The sequence below is a fragment of the Charadrius vociferus genome, unplaced genomic scaffold (assembly GCF_000708025.1).
Source record: "Charadrius vociferus isolate BGI_N301 unplaced genomic scaffold, ASM70802v2 scaffold738, whole genome shotgun sequence".
Classification (NCBI taxonomy): domain Eukaryota; kingdom Metazoa; phylum Chordata; class Aves; order Charadriiformes; family Charadriidae; genus Charadrius; species Charadrius vociferus.
The window spans coordinates 909,114-933,275 of record NW_009649467.1 but is presented as its reverse complement, the minus strand read 5'-3'; the positions used below and the strand labels follow the sequence as shown (position 1 = coordinate 933,275).

Below are 24,162 nucleotides of genomic sequence, written 5' to 3'. Positions count from 1 at the left end.
GTGGCCTGGAGAATTAAGCTGATTTGACCATAATAGCAAGAATAGCATGGAGCAGAAAGAATGGATTTAGAGAATGAGAGTAGTGGAAACTCATTTAAGGCGGGTAAAGGAGAGAGGAAAACTGAGGTTTGGAAACTGGAGGCTTCGGTTGATTTGGAGCCAGGATGAATTACATGATTTGGTTCATCTTCTATACATTGAGGATAAAGTGCTCCTTACCTCACAAAAGTACTGTGAGAGCCTTCCTGAGAGAGGTAGTTTGGTCTGAAAATCAGTTGTGCAGAGGAAAAAGAAAATTTTGACTAGCTGGCGACAGAGCTGGGCCTGGGTGTTATGATTTCTCATGATCTTGTTATGTGTCTTCACTTCCCTACTAACTGTGATATTTCTGGTTCTGTTGCTCTTTCTTATTTCCCATGGCTTCTACTCAATTCCATTCTGTTTTCTCCACGTTCTCTGTATTTCTTTCTTGTTTCTTCCATTCTAGTTATTTATATTGTGGTGCCTCTGTTACTGAAATCTGAGGTGAAATTTTCAGGGTTTTGATTGCTGTACCACTAAAGGGCAAAACTATAAGACCCGAATCTTGTGAGTTTTTTAATTTTTTTTCTGTACAAGGAACCAAGGAGCATATCAGTAGAGAATTAAAACAATAAGGAAAATAAATCTATTTCACCACTGGTGGATATTTCCCCATTTTCTGCTCTAGATTTTTTTTAGACTTAAAAAGAACAGGTAAATTACGTTCAAAACTTTTTTTTTAAACTCCACCGTGGTTCTAGTCATAGCGCAGACTGTGTGCAAATCAGAAAGATGAATCCTTTCTTTTTAAAGGTTCATATAAAGCAAATGCTGATATAGTTCAGATTTTTCAGGTGAAAAAATGTCTCCAAGTTTGATGATGCATGCAGAATATTATGCATATTCATGTTTAATCAATTATGACTGTAAGGACTTAAAAAAAATGGTTACCCTTCTTAACATCTGTTCCTGTATTACTGGTTTATATTGCAAGGGGCATGGTCAGAAGAACAATCTTTTACAATACATAAACAGTAGTAAATTTGTTTCAAAGATAAACATACTATGCATCTCAAATTTACACACTATTCTGACTGTGGTTATCTCTGCATAAGAGGCCAAGCTGCAGTATTTTAAACTCGCATTATTGTGATCCTTGCATTATGAAGGTGGGTCAGTGATTTTGTGGTGGCATTTTAATGTGCATTTTATTGATAAGAATAATGACAACAGGCAAAATGGTTTGACTGCTGTTGCTTCTTAACTTTCTACATGGCTCATAATGTAATTTCTTAAGCTTCAAGAAGTCTTGCAATTAAAGTAGAACAAAAAAACCCGCCCCACCCTGCTCTGTTTATGCTTATTTTTTTGGGATTTCTTTGCAGACAAACATATGACCTTAGGAGATAATTTAAAAGAACTTGGAAAAGCAATGGCTGGAATAGGAGAAACTGATTCAGAAAGAGGTGGTGACTTGAATTTCTTCAGCATTGAGCAAGCCAAAGCAGTCATTGATTACTTGAATATCAGGTATTTATTTCTATAGGAACTGTTATTTCTTATTTGAATAATTTAACGTGGTAGGAAGTGGGCTGCTAAAATAAGCGAAAATTATTTAGTTGGAGCAGTAATGGCTTCAAACTGGAAGAGTGTAGATTTAGATATCAGGAAGAAATTTTTCACTCTAAGGGTGGTGAGACACTGGCACAGGTTGCCCAGAAAAGCTGTGGCTGCCCCATCCCTGGAGGTGTTCAAGGCCAGGTTGGATGGGGCTTTGAGCAACCTGGTCTAGTGGGAGGTGTCCCTGCCTGTGGCAGTGGGGTTGGAACTAGATAATCTTTAGGGTCCCTTCCCACCTAAAGCATTTTAGGATTCTATGATGTGTTCATACTGTGCCAACATAACGCGGACACCAAACTTTACAACATTAAAAACAGGAGAGAATATGCAAGTAGCAGTAAAGATCTGGCCTCAGATGTCAAAGCCCATGAAATAAACTTAGACTGGAAGATTATAAAAATTTAAGATTGTGCTGAAAAGCTTCCTTCTGGGTTTTGTTTTGGGTGATAAAAGGGAAAGGGGAGAGCAGTAGCGTATACAGAATATTCTTGGTTTGCTCTTAAAACTCTCAATTTTTGGATTCCAGTTGAACAAAATCCTAGATCTGGTCTGTAACTTTAAGTATTTGTCTGACCTTGACAGTTGTAGTGGACTTCTTAGATGGTTTGAAGTTAGGTACTTTACAAAATTAAGACTATGGTCATGTACGAGTCACAGAAAAGTTGTGTTTCAAAGACAGCAGAAGTTCGGTATCTACATGAAAAGGTTTCTTGACAGGTGTCATCTTTCAAACAGAGGCACAGAAAGAGATGCAAACAGCAGTAATTCAGTTATTTATCTGAGAAAAATATTAAGGGTCTAATGGCAGCCAATCACACCTCTCCATGTAAAGTCTTAACTATACAGTAATGTATACAGACTTTTCTCCACTTAAGTGCCATAGTTAAGACAGTGGCTATGCTTATACACCACTGTGTCCAATACATGATGGACAGAATTGATCTCAAGCTGTTGTATCAATCATGAATCTGGGGGGCAAGGAGATGGAACATGGAAAAGGTACTGTTGTAATATATGCATATACTATTGTATATATACATACATAGATGTATATGTACTACATCTGTACCTTTTAGCCCATTTTCTGGTTTAGAATGTTTTCTTGGATGCATAAAAGTATTTGCTCTTGAAGGCAGACAAAAGTACTAGGACAGCTGATACCCTTCCGGTTTAGGGTACTTAGATTCAGACTGGGTGTTTAAACTCATCACAGGTGATTTCTCTTACAATTGGGCTATAACGTTTGTCTCTTTCTCCTGCTGTCTCATTTTTGTCTTTTTTTTTTTCATATAAAAATGAAAATATCAAAAACTTCATGTTCCTCCCGTATGAAATGAGAACATCTCTTTAAATCTCAAATTTCTTTAGTCAAGGCAAACCAACGTCCTGCCAAGTACTAGCCCTAAACCAAAAGGAAACTTGGCATTTAAGATGTTTCACTCAACTTTTTTTTTTACTTCTCCCTTCCTGTCTGTGCCTTTTGTATATTTATTTGGAACAAATGTTCTTTCCACATAGCATGTCTATAGCTCTTGTGTAAATTATTCATTGAAAATTATCTCGTCCACGAAGTAATTCCTTCATAGTCACAAGAATTTCATCCAAGAGATTAGGTGCTCCATCCTCCTACCACCGAAGTATTAACTGGGTAGGAATACAATCAAGCCACAGACTTTTGCAGCAAAATGGTATTTTGGCCACCAAATATGCGGGTTTATGTTCAAGCTGCTCAATTTATTACACGTATGTGCTGTTGCAAGGTCACGGATATATACACATACACTGAAGTGTGTCATATGTGTCCAGTTTATACAATCCATTATTTCAGTCATTTGAATATTTTTTTTCTAAATAACAACTGAATCAGCACTCTTCTTATGTGGGTGTATTTCAAACTTTATGAACTCAGGAATAGATTGACTGTGTTTTATTACAATTCAAATTAATGTATTAGTTCAACATGTTTTCTTGTTCTTCACTTTTTTGTTTAATTTTAAATGATAGGTCTATCACTTTTTTTTTTCTACTCAAGATAGTATGACACATTTTAGTTCAGATCACATTTTTACAGATGAGTTATAAACCCATGGGATTTATAATGGAAATGGGGACAAATGCTTAACCACATTGGCACAAACTGTGCAGCTGCTATAATGACACCTTTGGGTTTGGTGGAAGGTGACAGTTATCATCTTTTTATCTTGTCTCCTTGGGCAAACACACATCAACATAGCTCTTGACATTTTCTTTCAGGAAGCAGTGGAGCTAGGGAAATATGTCATTGTTAATCACCTTCAGATTCTCGTATGACATCATAAGAGGGTCTATTCTTAACAATCTCTCTTGCATGAGTAAAATTATTTTTGTGTAACTTCTAAAATGATGGTACAGAATTTTTTAATTGTTCTCAACAGATATAAACAAAAAAGCATTTTATATAATGCCTGATAGAAGAAAGAAAACTACACTGGTATTTCAAAATAAATACTGATGTATAATTTACATTATTTGCTTTAAAGAGCATTAAATGGAGGAATTCTTTCCTTGATATAGGGTTAAGGGTGCCAGGTTGAACAGAATTCGGCTTACAAATAAATAAATAAAATTCAGAAATGCCAAAAGTAATGAATTATTTTTTGGGGGAATATTATAAATTATCTGTATATGTAACATAGTCCATAAAGAATATAACACATTTAGAGGGGAAGGGGAAGAACTGATTTTCAGGTGCTGTAAATCTGGCTCCTTTCCAAGGCATAGGAATAAATAAAAAAGTTTGAAATGGTGCATTCTGCCAGTGCAGTTTAAAAGATATATATCTTATTTCCTGTGTGTCTGTGATGTTCATAAAATATTTTTTGTCTTTTTCAAATAATCCCTGTTAGAATTTTACCAAATAATAGGTGGGTATGTGAGGGGACATGTGTGTTTTCATAAATTGGTGTGAGTCATTTCCAGGTTAAGTCCTGAAGTCTGCTTAAACATCATTCCTATATCTTCACTGAGACATGGCAGGAATTCTTTGGTGAAGTACTGCAATAAAATGTACGGCAAATGAAATGGCAAATATTGTAACAACTTAATTGTTTATGTGCTTTGGGTTTGGGGGAAGGGAACTTCTACTTTATGGTGGCCAAATTTCTTATGCAAGTTCATAAACAAATTTGTTTTTTAACTAGTAGTAATTGAATGACTGAATTAAATGTAACTGTAGAATAAAACTTTTATATGGCACTTAAAGAGCCAAATGTTCAATGAGGCTGCCATAATACTTCTCACCAAATTAGGAAATGCATCTGTACATATGTGCAAAAACGTCTGCGCCCATTTGGGTAAAAACAGATGCATTTGACTAATTGCTGGAAGATGTGCAGTTGTCATGTAAGAGAGGCAGGCCATGCCACCATTTTAGTCTCCTAATTCTGAGCTGCTTTCATGGACTGGAAGAACCACTGCTGTACGTTAGTTGGCACTTTAGCACTGCTTAAATTGGAGCAATTGTCCTTGGTATTCCATATTTCGTGCGACCTCTGGTCCTGTGGCAGCATGTAAATATTGGTGGTGATTCAGGGAAGGACAGTCAGCTAAAGTAGTGTTTACTGAGCATCGACTTCCACAGCTGGCTTCCCCATTACTTCCCAGAGCCAGGATTGTATTTCAGACACCTGTGTCTCTCCACAGCAGCCTCTCGCTTTGCACGCAGCTGGCTGGTGGAGCCCTTCTGCTGGCTGTGCCGGGGTGCAAGGCTGCCGGGTGGGAGAGAAGCCTCAGTGCCGTGGGGCACCACCAGTCCTCCTGCAGGAGCTGGCTCTCTGGGAGCCTTGGGAAGCTCCACATCTTGAGCAGCCTGTGCTGGGTTGTGTGGCCAGGCACTGGTATCATAAACGCATTTTCATAGCATTTGCATGATATTCTGCAACTAGTAGCAGTGACTTTAGCATTGGCTGGATAATTGTGTATGTTGGGTGTAGTATTTACTTTCATAGACCCATAGAGAAATTGAGGTTGGGAGGTACTTCTGGCGGCCATCTAGTCCAAAACCCTCCTCGCAGCAGGCTTCAGTATTCCAGATGTGGCCTTGCAAATGCCAAGCAGAGAGGCATTGCCATCCCAATAGATGGCTCTCTTAAGAAAAGAGCTTGCTTCCTGTCCTTAGCCAGAAAGCACAGGAACCGGTTACAGATGTTCCCTGCAAATATCGCTGTATCTTTCATGGGTACATCAGGCAGGAGTGTGATAAACTCTTGGAATCATTCTTTAACCTGGACTTGCTATGAATTCACAGAGCTGTGTTTTAAATCATATGTCAAAATGACATGATAGAAGCCAGAAGTTCTGTATCATAATTTTAAGAGAACAAGTAATTGTAACAGATGGACTGTGAAAACCAAACCTTTGATTAAACAAATGACATATCATTGATCATTAGGAAAGGGAACAAGGAAAATTATTTAAAACATGTGAAAAGGAAAGCCATGTATGTTTGGAGGAAGATAAATATTTTAGGCCATTGAGAAATTCTACTTAAAGTTACTTTTGTTGTAATACACGAAACTCCAGTGTGTCAGTCTAGTGTTTTAGCTTTTCTTTGAGGATATTATGATGATGATGAATTCTATGATTCTGTGAAATACTATGCTGATTTTGAAACATGACCTTGAGAGAATAAATGCTTCCATTCTTTATTGTTTTGGTGTTCCAACATCAAACTTGCTCCCTGAACTGGCAGCCCATCCCAGAATCTGAAAGCTGATTTGGCTTTGTTTCCTTCTTGTCCACTATTGCTGATATTAAAAGCATAAGTATCCTGGTGATAAGTGTTTCAGGAATTACTTTTTTCAGAGCAGAACTTTGTCTTCTCAGAGTTCAATTTCATAAGGACAAATTGGATGTATTTGTAAGTATCATACTGTATTTTCTATGGCCATCTTATAGTGAATCCTGTAAATTAAATATTCTGCATATTGTACCTGAAGTTAAACAACCATTTCTTTTTAAAATATGGAGCATTACCATGCTGGAGAGTAACTCTTAGTGTAACAGAATTTTTAATATTTTTGCCTTTCCAAAGATTTACATCTGTAATAGTACTATATTCTCTTGTTTTCCAGCTTATTTAAACACTATAAACTATATGAATACCTCTTCCACAGTCCTAGAGAAGAACTTGTGATAAGTAATGAGGTAAGTCATTTATATAGATGGAACTCATTATGCGGAGTTATTTAATGAATGCACCGTGGCATATGTTTTATATTGCTCAAAGCAACTTCATGTCAACATTACTGCATTACTAACGTAAAATGGCTGATTAAAGAATACAAGATAGATGTTTTGATCCTCATATTCAAAATTAATTTTGGATTTCAAAAAAGTGTAAATGCATTGCTTGGTTAAGATGTTAGCTGTGTTAAATTCTGAATACTTTTGTGTAGGTATTTATAAGCTGATGCATGTAATTTGAATTAGCAATGCATGAGCCTGACTCTATTTTAAAATAAGCAATCAAGATCAGAAAAGGTTGTGTACCAAGCCTCGTCTGACCGCAGTCCTAATATTTATATATATGCACGTGTATGTACAGAGTTTTGTTTCTACTGTAGCCACCAATAGTTAATTATACTGACCATAAAGAAACAAGCTAGCTGGAAATTCAGTGTTTTGAAAGCATTCAGTTAATAGTGAATTGGCTTGACTGTAAACTTTACCATGTATTCTAACTTAAATGTGAAAAAATACGAAGGAAAATGTATTGATGCAGGATGTGGCCTTTAATCAAATGGACAGTTTCAATTCATCAAATAAACCTTCCTTTAGCCTGACTGTGAGTTTTAAGGATGTATGTTACAATACACTGAAAAGAATTTACATTTGTAATTTATATTAGGAGAAAACTGGTTGCTCAGAGAGGCACGGTAGTGGAATTTTTTTTGATGGCACTTATATTTTAGCTCATCAGTACACAGTGAAGTTGAAGTTAATGCACTGGAAAATTTTCTTTGCACTTTAAGCTGGTGGTTTGACTCTGTAAATGATGTGGGATAATTTCTTCCTGTGTTGCTTTTAAATAACCGTATTATAAAAAAGAAGGACGCTTCTTGACATGGATGCAAATGTTTGGAAATTATCCTAATCATTCCTAAGGTGGGTTAAAATCCCAACTATGATGAAATCAGTGACAAAACTGTCATTACATAAGCTGAGCAGGGTTTCAGCGTTACCGTGTTAGGGTTGATTTTTATATTAGCTAATCAGATCAATGGCTGGTTGGCACTTTGTAATTGGTAAAATTATTTTTAATGAGGCTTTGATTAAGTAATTTCTTGTGTAAATTTGGGTAATGTATCTTATCAGTTGTAGACTAGCTTAAAAGAAATGTCTTTGTGTTTTCTTAAAACCCATTTCTGGATGGCTGAGATGAGTGTACCCTGTCCCAGTCATGGAAGAGTGGTTGCTCTGCACAGTTTGCTCAGGAGTACCACCTCCAGTAAGGAATGGCAGAAATGTGTTTCTGTGAATTACTTGGGTGATGATGCATCAAAGGAACAAGTGCGATCTACAATTATAACTGTCACAAAAAACTTCATGGCAATTTTTAGCCATAACTCTTTTATGGACATTTCTTACCTATGTGCCAGTTCGGTTTGATCTGTCTGTTTTGTGTGCTGAGTTCCACGGCAGAGAGTCTTTAATTTGTGAAAACACACTGCAATGCCCAAGAAAATCAATGCTTTTATTCCTGTAAGAGTTTATTTTGATAGAGTGATACATTGTTCTTCAACGAGTAACAGTTTAAGACATTGAAGCTATACATAAAAGTTTATGGCATTATTTGCACTTGCTTTATGTGTTAAAATGTGATGGGAGGAGAACCCAACATAGGCTTCAAGTTCTTTTGCTACAACTTCGTTGTGTTTAGGATGCTTATCCATAGAGGAGAGTGTTACCTTCTATGTTTGCAGCTCAGCAGCTCAAACCCTGACAATTACATGGGGCAGGTGTGGTTTGGTGTGTATAGCTATGGCAGGAGCATGCTGGGAGTTGTGTGCTCTGCAGCGCATCTGCTCAGGGAACAGAAGGGGGCAGGAGATCGACTGGGATGTCTGTGTGCTGAAAGTAGATGATAAATCTGTGCTGAAAGGCTGACTGCTGTCTTGCTATGTAGATCAACGTCTTACCAGAAAAAAAAAAAAGCCCATGTAGACCCACTGTGGTCCACAGATGGATGTGATCCTTACACTAAGCTGAGTGCTGCTAACGTCTAAAAGGTTTTATTTTAGCGCCAGCGATAAAAGTCTGTTCTCCTGGAATGGGGACTGTAAATTGTAATGGTCAGATTTGCCCAAATAACAGGAACCATGGTGTTCCAAGAGCTTAATTACAGTATTATCTACTTTTGCAAATGAAGACTTTGAGACAAGTCAGTGAAATTACTTGCTTCAGCTGAAATGATTTGCTTCAGCTGAAATGGCTTGCTTTAGCTCAGTGAGTAAATTTGTGCTCCATGTGTGCCGAAAGTATTACCTGCTGAATAAAAGTCCAATAGCCTAATGAGAAGACCTGCTTCTTTGAGAGATGCAGCTACAACAAATAAAAGGAGTACTTAGTGTTGTAACGGATATCCTTTTAGAGAAACCACAGTATGTGTTTTCCAGAGAAATCTTACAGCGATGGATTGTAAACTCATTGGATTTTATTTTTTCTCTAGCACAGGCAATTATAGAGTGTTCTCAATCAGGTTTCCTTTTTGATCTTTCACTGCAGTTATTTCCAAATGACCCTGTCATTTCCTGCGTAGAATAAAATCAGACAAGAAAAGGGAAATGACTCAAAACTCAGATTATGCATACAATATCTGTGGCCATGCCACTTAACAAAATTTAAGTTACTTAAATGTGGCATGTAATTAGTGGAGTTTCACAGTCTGATTAATATTCTGCATTCAATGCAGCTAGCATAATTGAACCACCTTTGTAAAATACAGGCAGTATCTAAGTAAAAATAAAAGTAACAAATGCCTGGCTAATTTAAATGTATTTGTACATTGGTTGAAGCCTTTAAACCAAACTGCCTGAGGTGATCACATTGCCTAGGAAAAAAAAGGTTAAAACTGAAAGACGTGAACGCTTGGTTAGATGATAAAACACACATAATACATCTAACCTACTTTGGCAGTATTTAAAATTTAAAACTTGCTTTTCCAGCTTTCAAATCCCTTACTTCTCCTTCACTCCAGATCTACAAAGACCTATATATTATGTATGCGTGAATACCTGTTAGAAAACATGACGGTACAAGGAATTACTGAGAAGTGTTAGGATTGCCAAGTAAATTTGTTGCTTTTTTTCTGTTACTATTATGAGCAGTTCCCCACATTTAGAATGATTACAGAAGAAGCAGTGCGTTAGCTGTTCTGTGGCTGTGATCCAAAATAAAATGCCTGTATTGCTAACATACCAGAGTTCTTCAGGAATATTGTCGTTAAAAATACTGTTTTTTCCTTTTGCCTGTTCTGGAGGTTTTACTCTGCAGCTGTGATTTAGTACACCTATATTAGCCTGCAATTGCAAAGAAAGCAAAAGAAATACAGACTAAATCTTGATGTGCAGGGATTCAGTGAAGCAATTCCTATTAACAAATGTCAGATCTTATAACACAGGTTTAAATTGTTAATACATGTATTGTGTTGAAGTTTTTATTCTTTTCTGTTCCTATGTTCAGTTAATTTATTTAGCTTTGATAGGATGATATATTACAGTACATCCTGTATTTTTTTTCTTACATTTACAAATTGTACCTTATAATGCAGTTCATGTTTTTGCCACTCTCGGTTGTGTATTTTTGGATGGAATGAGGCTAAGGTCTTTTGGGATTATGTCTGCTTTGAAACATTTCCTAATAAAAATAATGTGGTTGGTAAATCTAGTTTTATTCCTAGTTGCTTTAGCCAGCCTGATGGAGTAATCTGCTATTTTATGGCCCAGATGACTAGCTAAGTTTGACTTTTGAAATAGTAGTGTACAATGTAATTTTCTGTAGAGATGTCATAGTGGGTCAGGTTGCAATAAAAATATCGAAGATTAAGTTTAATGGCGGTGCAGATTCAGTATTATAGCAGTCACTAGATATCATCCTCTGTGCTTAGAGTTCCAAACCAGTTTCCATTAATGCCTTCTTTCCATGTACTCCTTACTTGCTGAAACATTAAGCTTTTGGACTATGTCTGGTCTTTATCCAATTGTGGGTTGGGTCTTTTTTTGAAAGTTTGAACAAAATCCCTTCTGTGTTTGAATTTAAGGGGGTGGATAGGCAGAATATACTATTTGAAAGCTAATAAAGCTTTTTTTTCTGATGGCAAAAGACCTGAAGTCTGGGACTTGACTTTGATATGTAATCCTCATTAGGTGTTGCATATTTAGATTGTTTAATCAATCATTGTTTAAACAAATTTGCTCAATGATTTCTTGAGAACTGCATTTTAAAGATTTATGAAACCAGATTTCCATAAGCATATCAGTTCACACTAGAGAGACTCATTCCCCAGCTAATGGAATGCATGCTTTTCAAAGCTTGGAGGTTTAAAACATTTGTAATGCTTAAAACCACTGAGTTGATTTTCTGTAGCTTTGTTTTGTAAATATCACCATGGCAAAGACATCAAGACCACTTTGAAGGAAATAAGAGCATAGGACTGGAAAGGACCTCTTTGTCAACTCTAGTGCCGCTTTCTCGTAGGAAAACTTATATAATCCTCTTCAGAAACTTGTCAAGCTCCAGCTTAAAAAGTTAACTTTTTTATCTGTGCTATTCCAGTTAGAAAGCTGCCCTGGTGCTTGATCTCTGTAATGGCTATAAACTTCTGATTTTCAGTCTAAGTGTATTCATGACAAGCTTATGTGCATTTGTCCTTTTGTCAATTTGTGCCAGTATTGACCTTTATTTCTTGTTCCATCCCCAGCATTTATTTTTCTAGTGTATAAAGAGACAGCAATCTTATTGTCAGCCTTCATTTAGCTAAACTAGAAAAGCCAGCCTTCTCTAATCTTTGCTTTTAAGGTAGGCTTTTGATACACGCATTCTTACATTCATACCAGCCTCTAGTCATCCTGTTGGCCTTTTTCTATAATTGTTCCACTTTAAATCAGTTTTGTTTGAACATAAGTGACCAAACTGCACATAATATTGTTGCTGAGATAAAAGCAAGGTCTTGTACAATATCAATAGTGCTTCCTTGTTCTCTACTGGGAATAGCCTACATGACAGTTCCTAGAATCAGTCGCACATCTCATACCTGTATCATGTGGCTGTCTCGTTGTTGGTCTGCTATTCTGGTTCTCCTTTATCACCGTATTTTCCAGCTGAGGTACTCCCAGGGCACAGTAGGCTTTAAAAAACTTACGTCCCTACAATGTCATCTCACAATTTGTCATTGAATACAAGAGTCAAGTCTTCAAGGTCATTCAGTCCCATCTGTATGATATTCCTGCCCTCTCATGAATTGATCATCTCTCTCACATTTCTTTTGTCTAGAAAATTGGTTATCTTATGAAATAAACTATGAAATTAGTTTGGCATTGTGTATCTTTGATAAACTGATGTTGTGTTGTGTCCCATTTCTCTTTAATTTCCATGTCCTTACTTATTTTTTCTTCAAAACGTGTTCTTCAAGCTTTTACTACTATGAAGATCAAAACTGCAGCATCGGGAGTAGGTTCATTATTTTACGATTATGAATGTTTAAAACTAGCAAACTGATGCTCAGTCTTTTGATGTCTGAGGGGAAATTTTTGATGTCCATTACAGAAGTGTATAGTACCCAAGACCAGATTACTGAAGTAAACAGCTGGAGAGCCAGCGGGTTTTGTGAAAAAAATCTCTGATATTCAGTCCTTTGATCTTGAAGTTTGCTATGGCTATAACCAGAGAGATTTCTTGAAGGACTTGTGATTAGTCTGAATGAAAAGTGGAGTCTGTTGGAATTGTATGCAGCGTTACTTGAAATATTTTAAGCATATATGCACAGTAGAAACCACCCTTGTTTTTCAAAGACTGTCTTTGGTATACTCAGTTGCCAGTAGTGGAGATGTACTGACCTTTAGCAGTAACGTTTCCATGTAGGTCACATGCTGATGGTCTTCTACAGCAATATTAACATTCCTGAGTTTTGGTAGCTGAACTGCGCTGCCCGGAAAGCCAGTAAGAGCTCCAGAGTCAGTGGAATTCTTAAGCCAGTGCCGAGTACTTTTACAAATCTTGCTTTAGAGAATGATTGACAAAATGTTTTTAAAATTATTTTCTTAGCAAACATCAAATACAAAACAAACCTGCTTTTTAATTCGGTAACATGCGTGAAGTCATGAAAGTAAAAATTCAGGCAGGAAAAATGCCAAATGGCTGCCATAGGTTGTGTTTTCAGTATGCTGAGCGCTATGGTTCTGACCCAGCCAGCATTTAAACAAGCGTCTCTTTTTAAGCACTTGGGAGCTTTTATTTCAATGGACCTATTCATATACACAGAGTTAAACTGAGAAGTGACTGGGGTCACGTTGCTCAGTACCCTGGAGGATGAAAAGCTAAAGACACTAGAGCAAAAGAAATTTTGAAGCTCATCATAACTTTTTATTTCAGTTGTACAGTTGACAAAGCATCACATTTTTTGACTGTAAGATGTTAAATAAGAGAGAGACGAAAAAAACTTGATTTGTCGGCAGTAAAACATTTCTGGAACTGTGCACGAATTAATATATACACAGATGTGCTCTCAGAGTTTTTTAATTATTTATTTAGAAAATGGTTTGATTTCTGTATATGTGTGTGTATGTAAACATATATAGTTCTGATAACAGCAGTAATGGCTTGTTTATTTGCCGGAATGCAGATCAACTAAGAATTGTAGGCTTTGACTGGAAGGACAGACAGTGTATTAATGACCGCATGTTTCTGCTATTCACCAGAATGTTGCAAGATCCAAATGACTAAGTGCTATATCAGAAGGCTATAGCACAAATTGGAAAGTATTTATCAATCAATATGTAAATTTTAATGGAAGACAATGAGATCGGCAGAAATGTATGGACTTGGGGAAATGTCAAAGTGGTTAAGCAAAGTACCTGAAGGCAGACTATTAGGATATTAGTTTTCTTTTACTTTTCTAGTATTCCTTAATAACTTACTCTGTTACCCTTTGGGAGTTCTTGTGTTACTTGAACAGCATAAAACAAAATAATTGGAGCTGAGCAGTATTTTGTTTCACAGAAGATTCTGAGATTTTTGCAGTTTGATTTAATTCCAGTTTAAAACAAAAAATAAACACTTTTAACAGCATTGCTATTCTTGCATGTCTCTGTTTAAACTCCCTCACACCAAAGCAGTGCTCTTGAAGGCTGTTTCAGAGCCCAAACTCCATTCTGGTGCCATACAGCGTAGCTGGCTCTGCTGGAGCAAGGCCCACCTGATTCTGGGGTCTGCGACGTGCTGTCAGTTGTCCATAAGGCATGTTGTTGGGGAGCCAGGAATCTAGAAAGCAGGTTGCTGGGTCAGCCAACGTGGCAAGCTGTGTCGAAAGAGCTTTGTGCATAAGCTAGTGAGAAGCAAGTAGGCTGCTGCTGGCACGTTGATAGAATATAATTTGCGTAAACTCCATCCTAATTTTTTAGGGAGTTCGAAACAACAGTTATAAAGAATCTGCCAAAGAAAAAAGGACACATTTTATTTGAATTAACCCAATCCCTTATGTCTGCTGCAGAACACCATTTTCATTGTTAAACTCTTCCACATAACGCAGTATGGATCAAGGAGTTATTGAAGAAGGTACTGGGTTTCATTTATATTTTTGTCATTCAAATTTAGCTGCTTTTTTTTTTTAAATTGCCAGCAGGTAGCATTTTGGTACTTGTCTGTACAGTGCGGCTTACTGGAGCCTGGTTTGCCAGAGCAATTGCCCTATTTCCAAAATTTCCAGCATAATTTTTGTTAATTGACAGGCAGAGATCCATGAACTTACACTACAGTGGACAACTATTTTTGTACCCCCTACCTTTATCTGCAGCTTTTCATCATCTTGAGTATTGAATTGTATTCATAAAAGTATCTGTGGAATGCACAATTGATGTGATATTTCACAGGAATGTGTCCCCACGGGTGAATATTTATGTATCAAATTTATACATCTTGTGACCTTATGTTATGAATAACACATTGACCTTATTCATATAAATAAGCACCGTGGCATTTCTTTACTGTAATGATTTATAATCAATATATACTTTTATAATTTTTTATCCTTGCAGTTGGTGTTACGAGAACAAATGTGTTCAAAGTCTAAATAACAGACAAATTTTGCAATCCATTAAAGTCCCTCTTTAAAATGCACCAGAAAGTTTGTATGTTTTCTAATTTCACCTTGAATTTTATGACTTGTCATAAGATACAACATAAAGTATTTTTACTGAACATTGAATCTGATGTATTTGAATATTTAATTCATAAAACGTTATTTTGATTTCCTATAAATATGCTAAGCTCAGCAAAATGCAGTGTTACTAATTAGAAAGCTGAGTTTTTTAAGATGTCTGGTTGGTATGTGAGGTAACTTATATTGCTACTTAGACTTACATTTAATAAACCTTAGCTAGGAAAATTGTTTAAATTTCAAAGAAAAGATAATAAATAAAATGAGGGCATAGAATATTAATGTGAACTGTGCCTTTATTTTGTTAAAGCATTCAGAGTTAAATAGTGGTGGTCTGTTAACAATCTAGGGCTATTTGGCAAGTCTTTAAACTTACTCAATAATCAAAACATAAAAGGACAATGGAAACTTTTCACAATAAAAGAAAAAGGAGTTGAGTACAGAAACCAAACAAATTATTCTGTGCTTTTTCTTGGTAAGGAGGTGAACTTTATAGGAAGGGCAGCAAGCTCTGAGTTAGGGTTGCCTTTTCCTGTCTTTGTTATAAATTACATCTGTCTGTGAAGAATCCTCTCCAGTTACTTTGTGGTTCATGGCTACGGGGGAGGTGTGCATGTCTATCTGGAACGGAGCAGAGAGAGACAGATTGGGGGGACCCTTCTTTTCATTTTACTGGGGTTTTTTTCACTTAAGAAATGGCAATTCTTCACATTAATTTGCCTTGCTTACTAAATACACAGATGGATAAAAATCCTAATATCCCAGCTGTGTAAATAGAATATTAACTAAACAACTGTTTCCTTCAACATTTGTATTATTTGTTCTTTGTAGCTTGCTAGACTTTTGGAAGACTTTGACGCCATTTAGGTTCAGTGTAATCATTCAAAATGGTTTTTATTAGGGCTTAAATGGGGAAGACATTTGGCAAAGGGATGGACTTTATCTAAAGCATAACACTTGATTCTTTCATGAGAGTCCTAATACACTGCAACAATATTATTCGGCACCAGAAATATGGGAAGAAGCTGCCAAATGGTACTGGAAGGAGAGCTATATACTCTTCATGTCCCCCTTTCCCTGTACCTAGTGAGCACCTAAAGAGAACAAGCTGAGGTAGCCCATGTGCAACTGTGCACAGAGGAGAGAAAGGCAGCATGAACCAAGTTCCTATATTATTTCTTTCACCGTTTGATCCTGAAACAGGAGTCATTGACAGGTTGCTAGTGACAGAGCAGAGGGGGAAATTTTGTCCTTCAGTGTGGCTGATGGCCACCTCCAGCCTGCTCAGCTTCGCTATCTCTTGTTCTTCTGTTTTGGGAAATAGGTTCCTATCTATAACTTTCAACAGCCTTAACTAACCTCGCGCTTTGTGAGTCTCCCTCAAATCCACTGCATTACTTCTAGAAGCTAAGACTGCATTATGTATTTCCAGTTATTGCGCTCAGAAAAACAACATCAAATAGGTAGACTATACTGTATCTGCTCACAGTGTGCTTGAAAAGACGGCAGCTGGAGTCTTCTAGAGTGTTTCATGATTAGGACTGTTATCTGAAGTATTTTATTGTTTGGTTGCACTGTTGAAAATTTGGTAGTGAAGTCATCCTGAGTCTCCTCTTGACCAACTTAAAACAGCTGAGGAGGAATGCTTAGTTGTTTATACCTATTTGCTTTTTCTTACTTGTAAGAGTGGTCAGAATCTTTGGCTGACCTTAGGATTCTAAGGTGGTGAGTATTTATATGAACTTTATTTGCCTTTTTTTTCCCCAGACTGATTTCACCCTCAAACTTTGTCTTTGTCTCAGATTGCAAAGCCTGAGCCAGAGCATGCATAGGTTCTGCAGAGTTGCACTGCAGATAGTGTCCGGTTCTGCAGAGTTGCACTGCAGATAGTGCAGATAGTGTCCAGAATAAAACCCAAACAAACACGAATGCTTTCAGCTGAAATACATTAACTTTGTGCTCTCCACTTTTTATGATAAGTGGTCCTCCTGCTCTTTTTTGGTTGGTTCTACAGGAATCCAACAGTATTATAAAAACATATTGCAGAAAATGCTGTTACTGCTCTCAGAGCACAGAATGTTTTGCATAAATTACACGCTAATACATGTTTTATTCTTATTTTCTTAGTGTTAGAATTCATGTGCTTGGTAAAAGTTTTGTTGTCTCTTTGTTCTATTCAAATAATGCTACACAAGGAACAATATCTTCTGTGCAGTTGCTCCATAGTTTGTTTTGACTGTGTATATCAAATTTGGCTTGTGAATACAGTCTAAGGAAATGGCATAGATTCTAAGTGATAAAGATGAATGTTGCATGCTTCACTTATAGCAAGGCCATCCAAATATGGAAGAGTTGTGAAAACATCCTGTGCTTGAGAGGTCTTGAATTTTGGATTGATCAAGGCTGTGGGCAAGTTTTGGGCACTAACAGACTGGAATTCAGGTCTATATCTTTAGATTCACTGGATATTATGTGTTGTGAATAGATTTGCAATACATTGCAGCCATTGACAGTGTGTGTAGACTCCATGTATTACTCTTGTTTAATAAAACGGAGTACTGATAGGGATGTTCCTTAGAGCTTATTCCACTTTGAATATCTGCCTAACATTCTCTGAGTTTTTCTTAGCATTCATTTTGTATTCATGACACCCATTTATCATTTTCATCTCTCTCTGCTATACGTCTAGGACTCGATGATTTTCTTTTGTTCTAAGGAATATACTTTGCCAGCTTTTTGTATTCTTCAGGAGTTAGGATGTAGTTGAAGATTTACATTTGGAGAAATGTTGAAGTAGGTGTAATGATCATATTTCAAATGAAGTATTTAAAGGTTTTACCATCACTTTGACTTGTTGCAGGAGACTATTTTTAACTTTTAGCATTATTGTTGTCCCTGCAGGCCTAGATTAAAAGAAAGTTGAGGGCTGGAGGGTAGGTTGCTTTTTTTTTTTTATTTTTTAAAGTCCTACCAGTGGTGCATTGGGGTGCCCTCCGGTGGGATTTCTAAAAATATCGTTACATTTCTGTCCATTTTGAGAATCACCCCTTGAGTCTGTTGATAGGTGCTTGCATGCTGGTATGTAACTCAGTACTGAACCATTCATTTCTGTTTAATAATCACATTTTGTTTGAGAAATCTAGAAATTGTCAAGATGGAAGTAAGGAGCCAAACGTTACTCATTTTACCATAACAGAGATTTTGTCTTTTGTTCCTCCCTCCTTGCTGCACTTGCAAATGTAACTCTCTGAATTACTGAATGTAAAAATAATATCCTTTTCTTTGCAACTCTGGCGCAGCAAAACACAATAGGAGAAGTTAAAGACAGGATTTCAGTCTTATCTCTGTGTTTCCTAACTACTACTGGTTTGACTTCAATTCCTACTCTTGTTATTCACACTGTTTTTATTGTAGTGTATTTAATTGTTTTTCTTTGTTCTGATCAGTCCTCAGTTAAATGACTAAATAATAAAAGAAAGAGGGTACATAATCAAATTACCAGAAGTAATTGGTCAGTCCAAGCATTACTGGAACTTTGTAATGAGCGGCAAGAGCAGGGCTTTGGTATCAGTCATAAAGGCCAAGCCTTTAAAACTGACAACGCACACACATTGCTACATTGGCACATTTTTTGTGAATTTAAATTACAAATTATTGTGTATAATCAGAATCAGAGCAACTGAAAAAATCATACAGCATGGATAGACTTTATTAATTTTGGATATAAATGACAGGCATTAGACAAGCTTAGAAGTCTGACAGACTAGGAGAATCTTAATATTTGACAAGTGCAAGATAAAATGAGAACTTGTGGATTGTATTTTTTTTTTCATAGTAGTGGGGACATTGCACAAACTAATAAGCAGCAAACTGTATGCATTAGAAAAAAATGTAGAAGTCTGCGGTAAGGGAGCTTATTTAAGAAATAGGGAAGTTTAAAGACTGTACATTAAACGGCCAACAGGACATGGTATATTAAACAGGGGACTGTGGGTTGCTCTGGGGATTGGGAATTAGACACTAAAGTTTTTCAGTGCTTGATTGCTATTTTAATACATTTACCACTTTACAGACTATAACATGAATTGTTCTTGTTCCGCTTTGTAGTGAATAAGTACAATTAAAAAGACAACATGCTTTCTTCCTTAGCACTTATCTGTTAATGTATTACCAATTCTAGAAAAAAAAATAATTGCTTAATCAGATAGGTGTCAATAACTCCAACTTATACAGAAATATAGAATTTGAATTTTTATTTCCCTTTTTTCTTTTTGCCAAATCAATTGGGGAAGAATGGATGAAGAGTAAAGAAAAGGTAGCATGAACATTAAAAACTAAACCTTACTCTGTGGAATTCAGTTGTATAAAAGGCCATTTTTATAGATTTGTGCCACTTACAGCGTTCTGTGTGTCAAGTCCAGTAAGATTAGTATGGCAGGGGGAATAAATAAAGGTTCTCATTAAGAGTACGCTAAACTTGCCCGATGCTACAATAAACAGTAGTGATGCAGCGGGGTATTGTAGGTTCATTTTCACCTGGGGGTCAGATTGACTCTGTCAACTAGTTCCCTGTGAAAACCCAATTTACTTGCACTTACATAAAAACTTCAATGTGATGCTAATATTCTACTGAACTCTGTCTTCAGGGAACAGTAGTTTCTACTCGTCAATGATGTCTTGAATTTGAAAATTAAAGAAATGGTTGAGATGGAGACTTTTGGACAAATTCATCATGGGATAACCAATGAGAAGGCTTTTAATGTCTGCTGCTGTCAGATACAAATTTTGAGTGTCCAGTTAGGAATTACAATCCAATTCAGGTATCCTCAATCCACTGTACCCCAAGTAATTTCAGGGGATCTGCTAGGATTGTATCTAAAATAGACACTACATTACCATGGTATGTAGTGGTAGCAAAATTTGGCCTCAAACTGAAAATTATTAAATTCAAAAATATTCTTGTAAAAATGCAAACATCCCATATTTACTGTTGTATAAAATACCGCTATAGGTTTGTGATCTGTGTGTATGTATAAGTACAGTAGAAAGAGCTGTATTAGTTAACCTTATGGATCATTCCCAAATAAGACTTCCTATTCAAAACATTTTAACTCATTTTGCTTTGTATTTTCCATTGTAAATTAAGGACCCTAGTTAGTTTTCCACATTAAGAGAAGATCGCTGCAGTATTTCTGCAATATAACAGGAATTACATTTGTTAATATACTTTGTGAGCATTTAAATTCTAATCACACAGATAAAAAGGAATTTCAAATAATGGCAAGTAAATTTAAATTACACAACAGTAAAGACTTTCATACCTTTGAAAATATTTCAGCACTGGCTTTTTTTTTTAACTTGCTTTGATTATCTGTGATCACAGCAGCAGAATTCTTTTGCTGTTGCCATAATTTCTAAAGCATAACTGTGCTAACATGAAATATGTATATATAGGTACATTTGCCAACTTGTTTTAATTTTTTCATTTGTTTTCCACCTCATGTACTGGGAGGGGCTGCTGATCATACACGGGCTGAAGGAAAATGCGGAATTGTTGCGGGGAAAATGGAGATATGGAGGCAACATTTGCAAATAAAATTAAGATTTTTAATGTGGTTTCAGAGTGAAGAAAATTAGATTTCCATCGCATAAAACCTGCCTCAGACCTCTGGGATCCCTCAGTACACTAGCCAGCATTTGCTGGCCATGCACTTGCAAGTGTCTTGCAAGCACTGCGTAAGAGAGTATTTTTATGCGACATAAACTTGCCAGCTTTACACCCATTGAACATTACTCTGGATCAGGCCTCATAAGCTATGTATGTCTAGTAATTTGATTCATATAGCTTGGCTCCTCCTGTAAGCTGGGACTTGGTGAAGATAAAAAGCTGCAATACAAGACACTTAGTGACCATGGAAGGGAGGAAGATTCTGTCCAAGGAAGCATTTTCCAGCTTGATGCCCACCTATCGTGAGACTTTCCACCTCTTCAGCGGCACCTGCGTATTGTAAAAATGAGGAGGGGAAACTAAACACCACTGTGACCAAAAATAGAATTCCCCAATTTTTTTTATTGCCATGTTTAACCTCTGTTCTTTTAATCATATGCACAGCAGGAGAAAGGAGATGTGTTCTAACAACTCATCAGGTATTAAAGAGTGCAAATTTTTAGCTACAAATCATGCTATCAGTTGAAAGTAAACAATAAGGCCACATATATTTAATTTTTAATAAATTTTGAGTTATGCTATTCTTTTAATTACATTAATCAGGCAGGCTCCAACACTGCAAGCCTTAGGGCTTGAAGTGCAATTTCAGTGCTTTGTAATAAATTTGCCAAACTTTGGAAAAAGATGAAATGGCTTAATATTAAACATTTGCTTGATTTAAATTTTACTAACCCGTGCACTTTATAATTCATATTTTTTCAGTGCAATGTACTGCCACAGCAGAACAATCCTAATAGTAATTGTGAGTAAGTGTTCCTTTTGCATGCAGGTTTTGCTTATAAACTAGATGAATAAAGGGGCCTGGAGTATCGAGGGAATGCTAAAGATCTACAGAGCCTTTCACTTCAAGGTCATTGGTTCAAGCACACATCATTAAAGACAGAAAGTTAACATCTGACTTCTGCTTCATAATATACATGAAATGAGTCTGTGGTGTCAGTGGAAACAAGGAAAGGATACAACCAGTTTAATAACAAGAGAAGAGGTATGACTAATGCATAGGTCCAAAAAAGAGGAGGAATAGGGAGATACCCGATTTAGCAGGCTCCCGTCTTCTGCTGCGTGCAATCCTAAGGGTCGTGTTCATTCTTCAGTCTGGAAAGGTTAGAAAGGTTGTAGCCACCCTACTTGGTCTCATTTGATGTCATAAGCTTAATTGAGTTGAGCTGGGTAAATACTAGGTCAGAAAGGATCCAAGGAAAATTCAGGTAGAAGATGGTTGTTGATGAAGTAGTAGTGAACCTGGCTGGACGCTGCTAGGGCACTGCACAACAGGCTCTTTGCAAGAAGATGCAAAACTGATATCCTGACCACTTGCTGTTACCTCTAGCATATAAATCACAAGCAGAAAGCTTGACCATGCTGTCCTCATAACTACCTCCCAAGTGAGTAATTACAGCCTGCCAACGTTAATTCTCCAGTGAAGTTAATCGACTGAGGTACTCTCTCTTTTGATCAGTTGTGTGGTGTTATTGTTGTTGAAGGCTTTTTTTAAGAAGTAGTTGCTTTTCAGTGATGTGATCCCTTTATGTGAGACCTCTAAGAAGATTAGGTGTGTTTAGAGAAAGGAGTGTGTGTAACATGGCAGTGATTTTTTTATTAGCCATTTCATATTTAGTTGTCAAAATGAAGTAAATTGTTTCTGTCTACTGTTGTAAAAAGTGCATTATTTTTCCTTTTTGTTCTATGAACCACTGAGATTTTAAAGGGTACTGTTTCACAGCTGTCTTTTCTCTTCCTTTGGTCTTGTTGTTGTCATTGGTTGTTTTGAAATCTGGACTGAGACTGGACCCAGGATGCCTTTGCTCAATGTTCGTAGTTTTTAGTGAAATAAATTCTTTCAACCATTGTAAAAGAGCTGTATGATTTCTTCTCCTTGCCATAGTGGCTTTAGTTATGAACATATACAAAAGTAAAAAAAAAAAAACAACCAACCTTCATAAGCTTTCTTAAAAAACATGTTATGAGTAAGAAAGAAATAAGGTGAGAAAGATTAAGGAAGGAGAAAGTCAGCCTTCTAGATAAGGGGAGATACAAAGGAGTTTGTGGGTAAAATACAGAGATATGCAACTCTGGCTTGGGTCAGTTTGTTTCTTTTGCCCTTTGGCTTTTGTTACTTGTATACTTTAAGTTTTTATACCTTTGGAAGAGGTTTTAGTCTCAGCTTTTTTATGGTTTTAATATGTGTATACCTTGAAAATATTTAGTCATATTTTATATTTAATGTGTGATTTTCTTTTTATTTTCAACATTTGTCTGGAGTAGAAAGCATTTTTTGAAGAATTCTTACCTATCAAAGCCAATGAATTAATATAATGTAACAGTTTTTAATTTATAGGTGGCTTCACTTAATTGTAATGGGGAAACACCACTGGCACATTTTGTAATAGAATTTTATGGATGAAGTTGTGGTTTACTTGTGAATAAGTGTGTGATGCTCAGTGAAAGGATCTCTGTAACTTTCCTGACTTTTTCATTCAATAACCTTAGCCCATGTTTGTTTTTATGAGGAAAGTGAAGTTCCAAGTATTTCACTGAAGAAGCTAGATGTCTTTGAGGCAATATGGCAAAAGCTTCATTATAAAAAATACATTTCAACTGCTAGGTATTCACACATTGCAAGAGTTTTATTTCTTTTCATAAAACATTTCATCTAAATTCACATCATAACGTTATTTTTGGATGTGACAGCTTAAAAACCTAATCAGGGTCAAAAAAAAGGAGGAGTCAGAGGTCAAAATTTAGATATTTTTGCAGTAGTCCAGAAGGAAACCTCCATGGTATACGTCAATGCCCTTCCTGAAAGAAAACATGGTAATGAAGCCCTCACTTTGCACTTTTTTTTTTTACCCTTGAATTTGAATACAAAAATTTTTGACATAAAAATCAATTAGGATTTAAAATTGTTTCCATCTCTGTAAGAAATGACACAGACTTGAAGTCATTAAAAAATAAATAAATTCTTCAATCACAAGTTATGGCAACCTACAGTATTTGGTTGGAGGATTTTTAGGGTTTGAATGAAAAAAATAAAGGATCCAACAGAACTTTTACATCTCAAAATATTAGTGCATCAGCTTTATTGAAAAAAGCTGAAATTGTTCGAATGACCTCAGTAAAACAATTTGGACTACGATTCCCGGAATGCTCATGAAGCTGACATGTCTACATGTTCTTAAAAAGTCATAATCCATCATTCTGATACTAGATCGATGGATTATGACTTTCTGATGTCAGATCTGTGAATTAAGGCTTTTTTGAGTACAGCCCTCTATCCAATTATTGCCCCTATTCATATATTATAAATCATTATTCCTTCACCAGGTAGTCAGCAGATTCTATTTCCTAATGTTTCAGAGCCTTCTTTTTTTAGCCGTTGTGG

The 24,162-nt window shown here is 36.3% G+C and overlaps 1 protein-coding gene across 1 annotated transcript in view; it reads left to right on the top strand.

Moving 5' to 3' along the window:
- LOC104290680 (chromosome unknown open reading frame, human C10orf107) overlaps window positions 1–24,162 on the top strand; it is a 45,060-nt gene that overhangs the window by 4,694 nt on the left and 16,204 nt on the right. Inside the window, exons 3-4 of the mRNA XM_009889804.1 lie at window positions 1,407–1,551; window positions 6,753–6,825. Of these exons, the coding sequence (XP_009888106.1) occupies window positions 1,407–1,551; window positions 6,753–6,825 (218 nt within the window). The remainder of the gene's footprint in view (window positions 1–1,406; window positions 1,552–6,752; window positions 6,826–24,162) is intronic.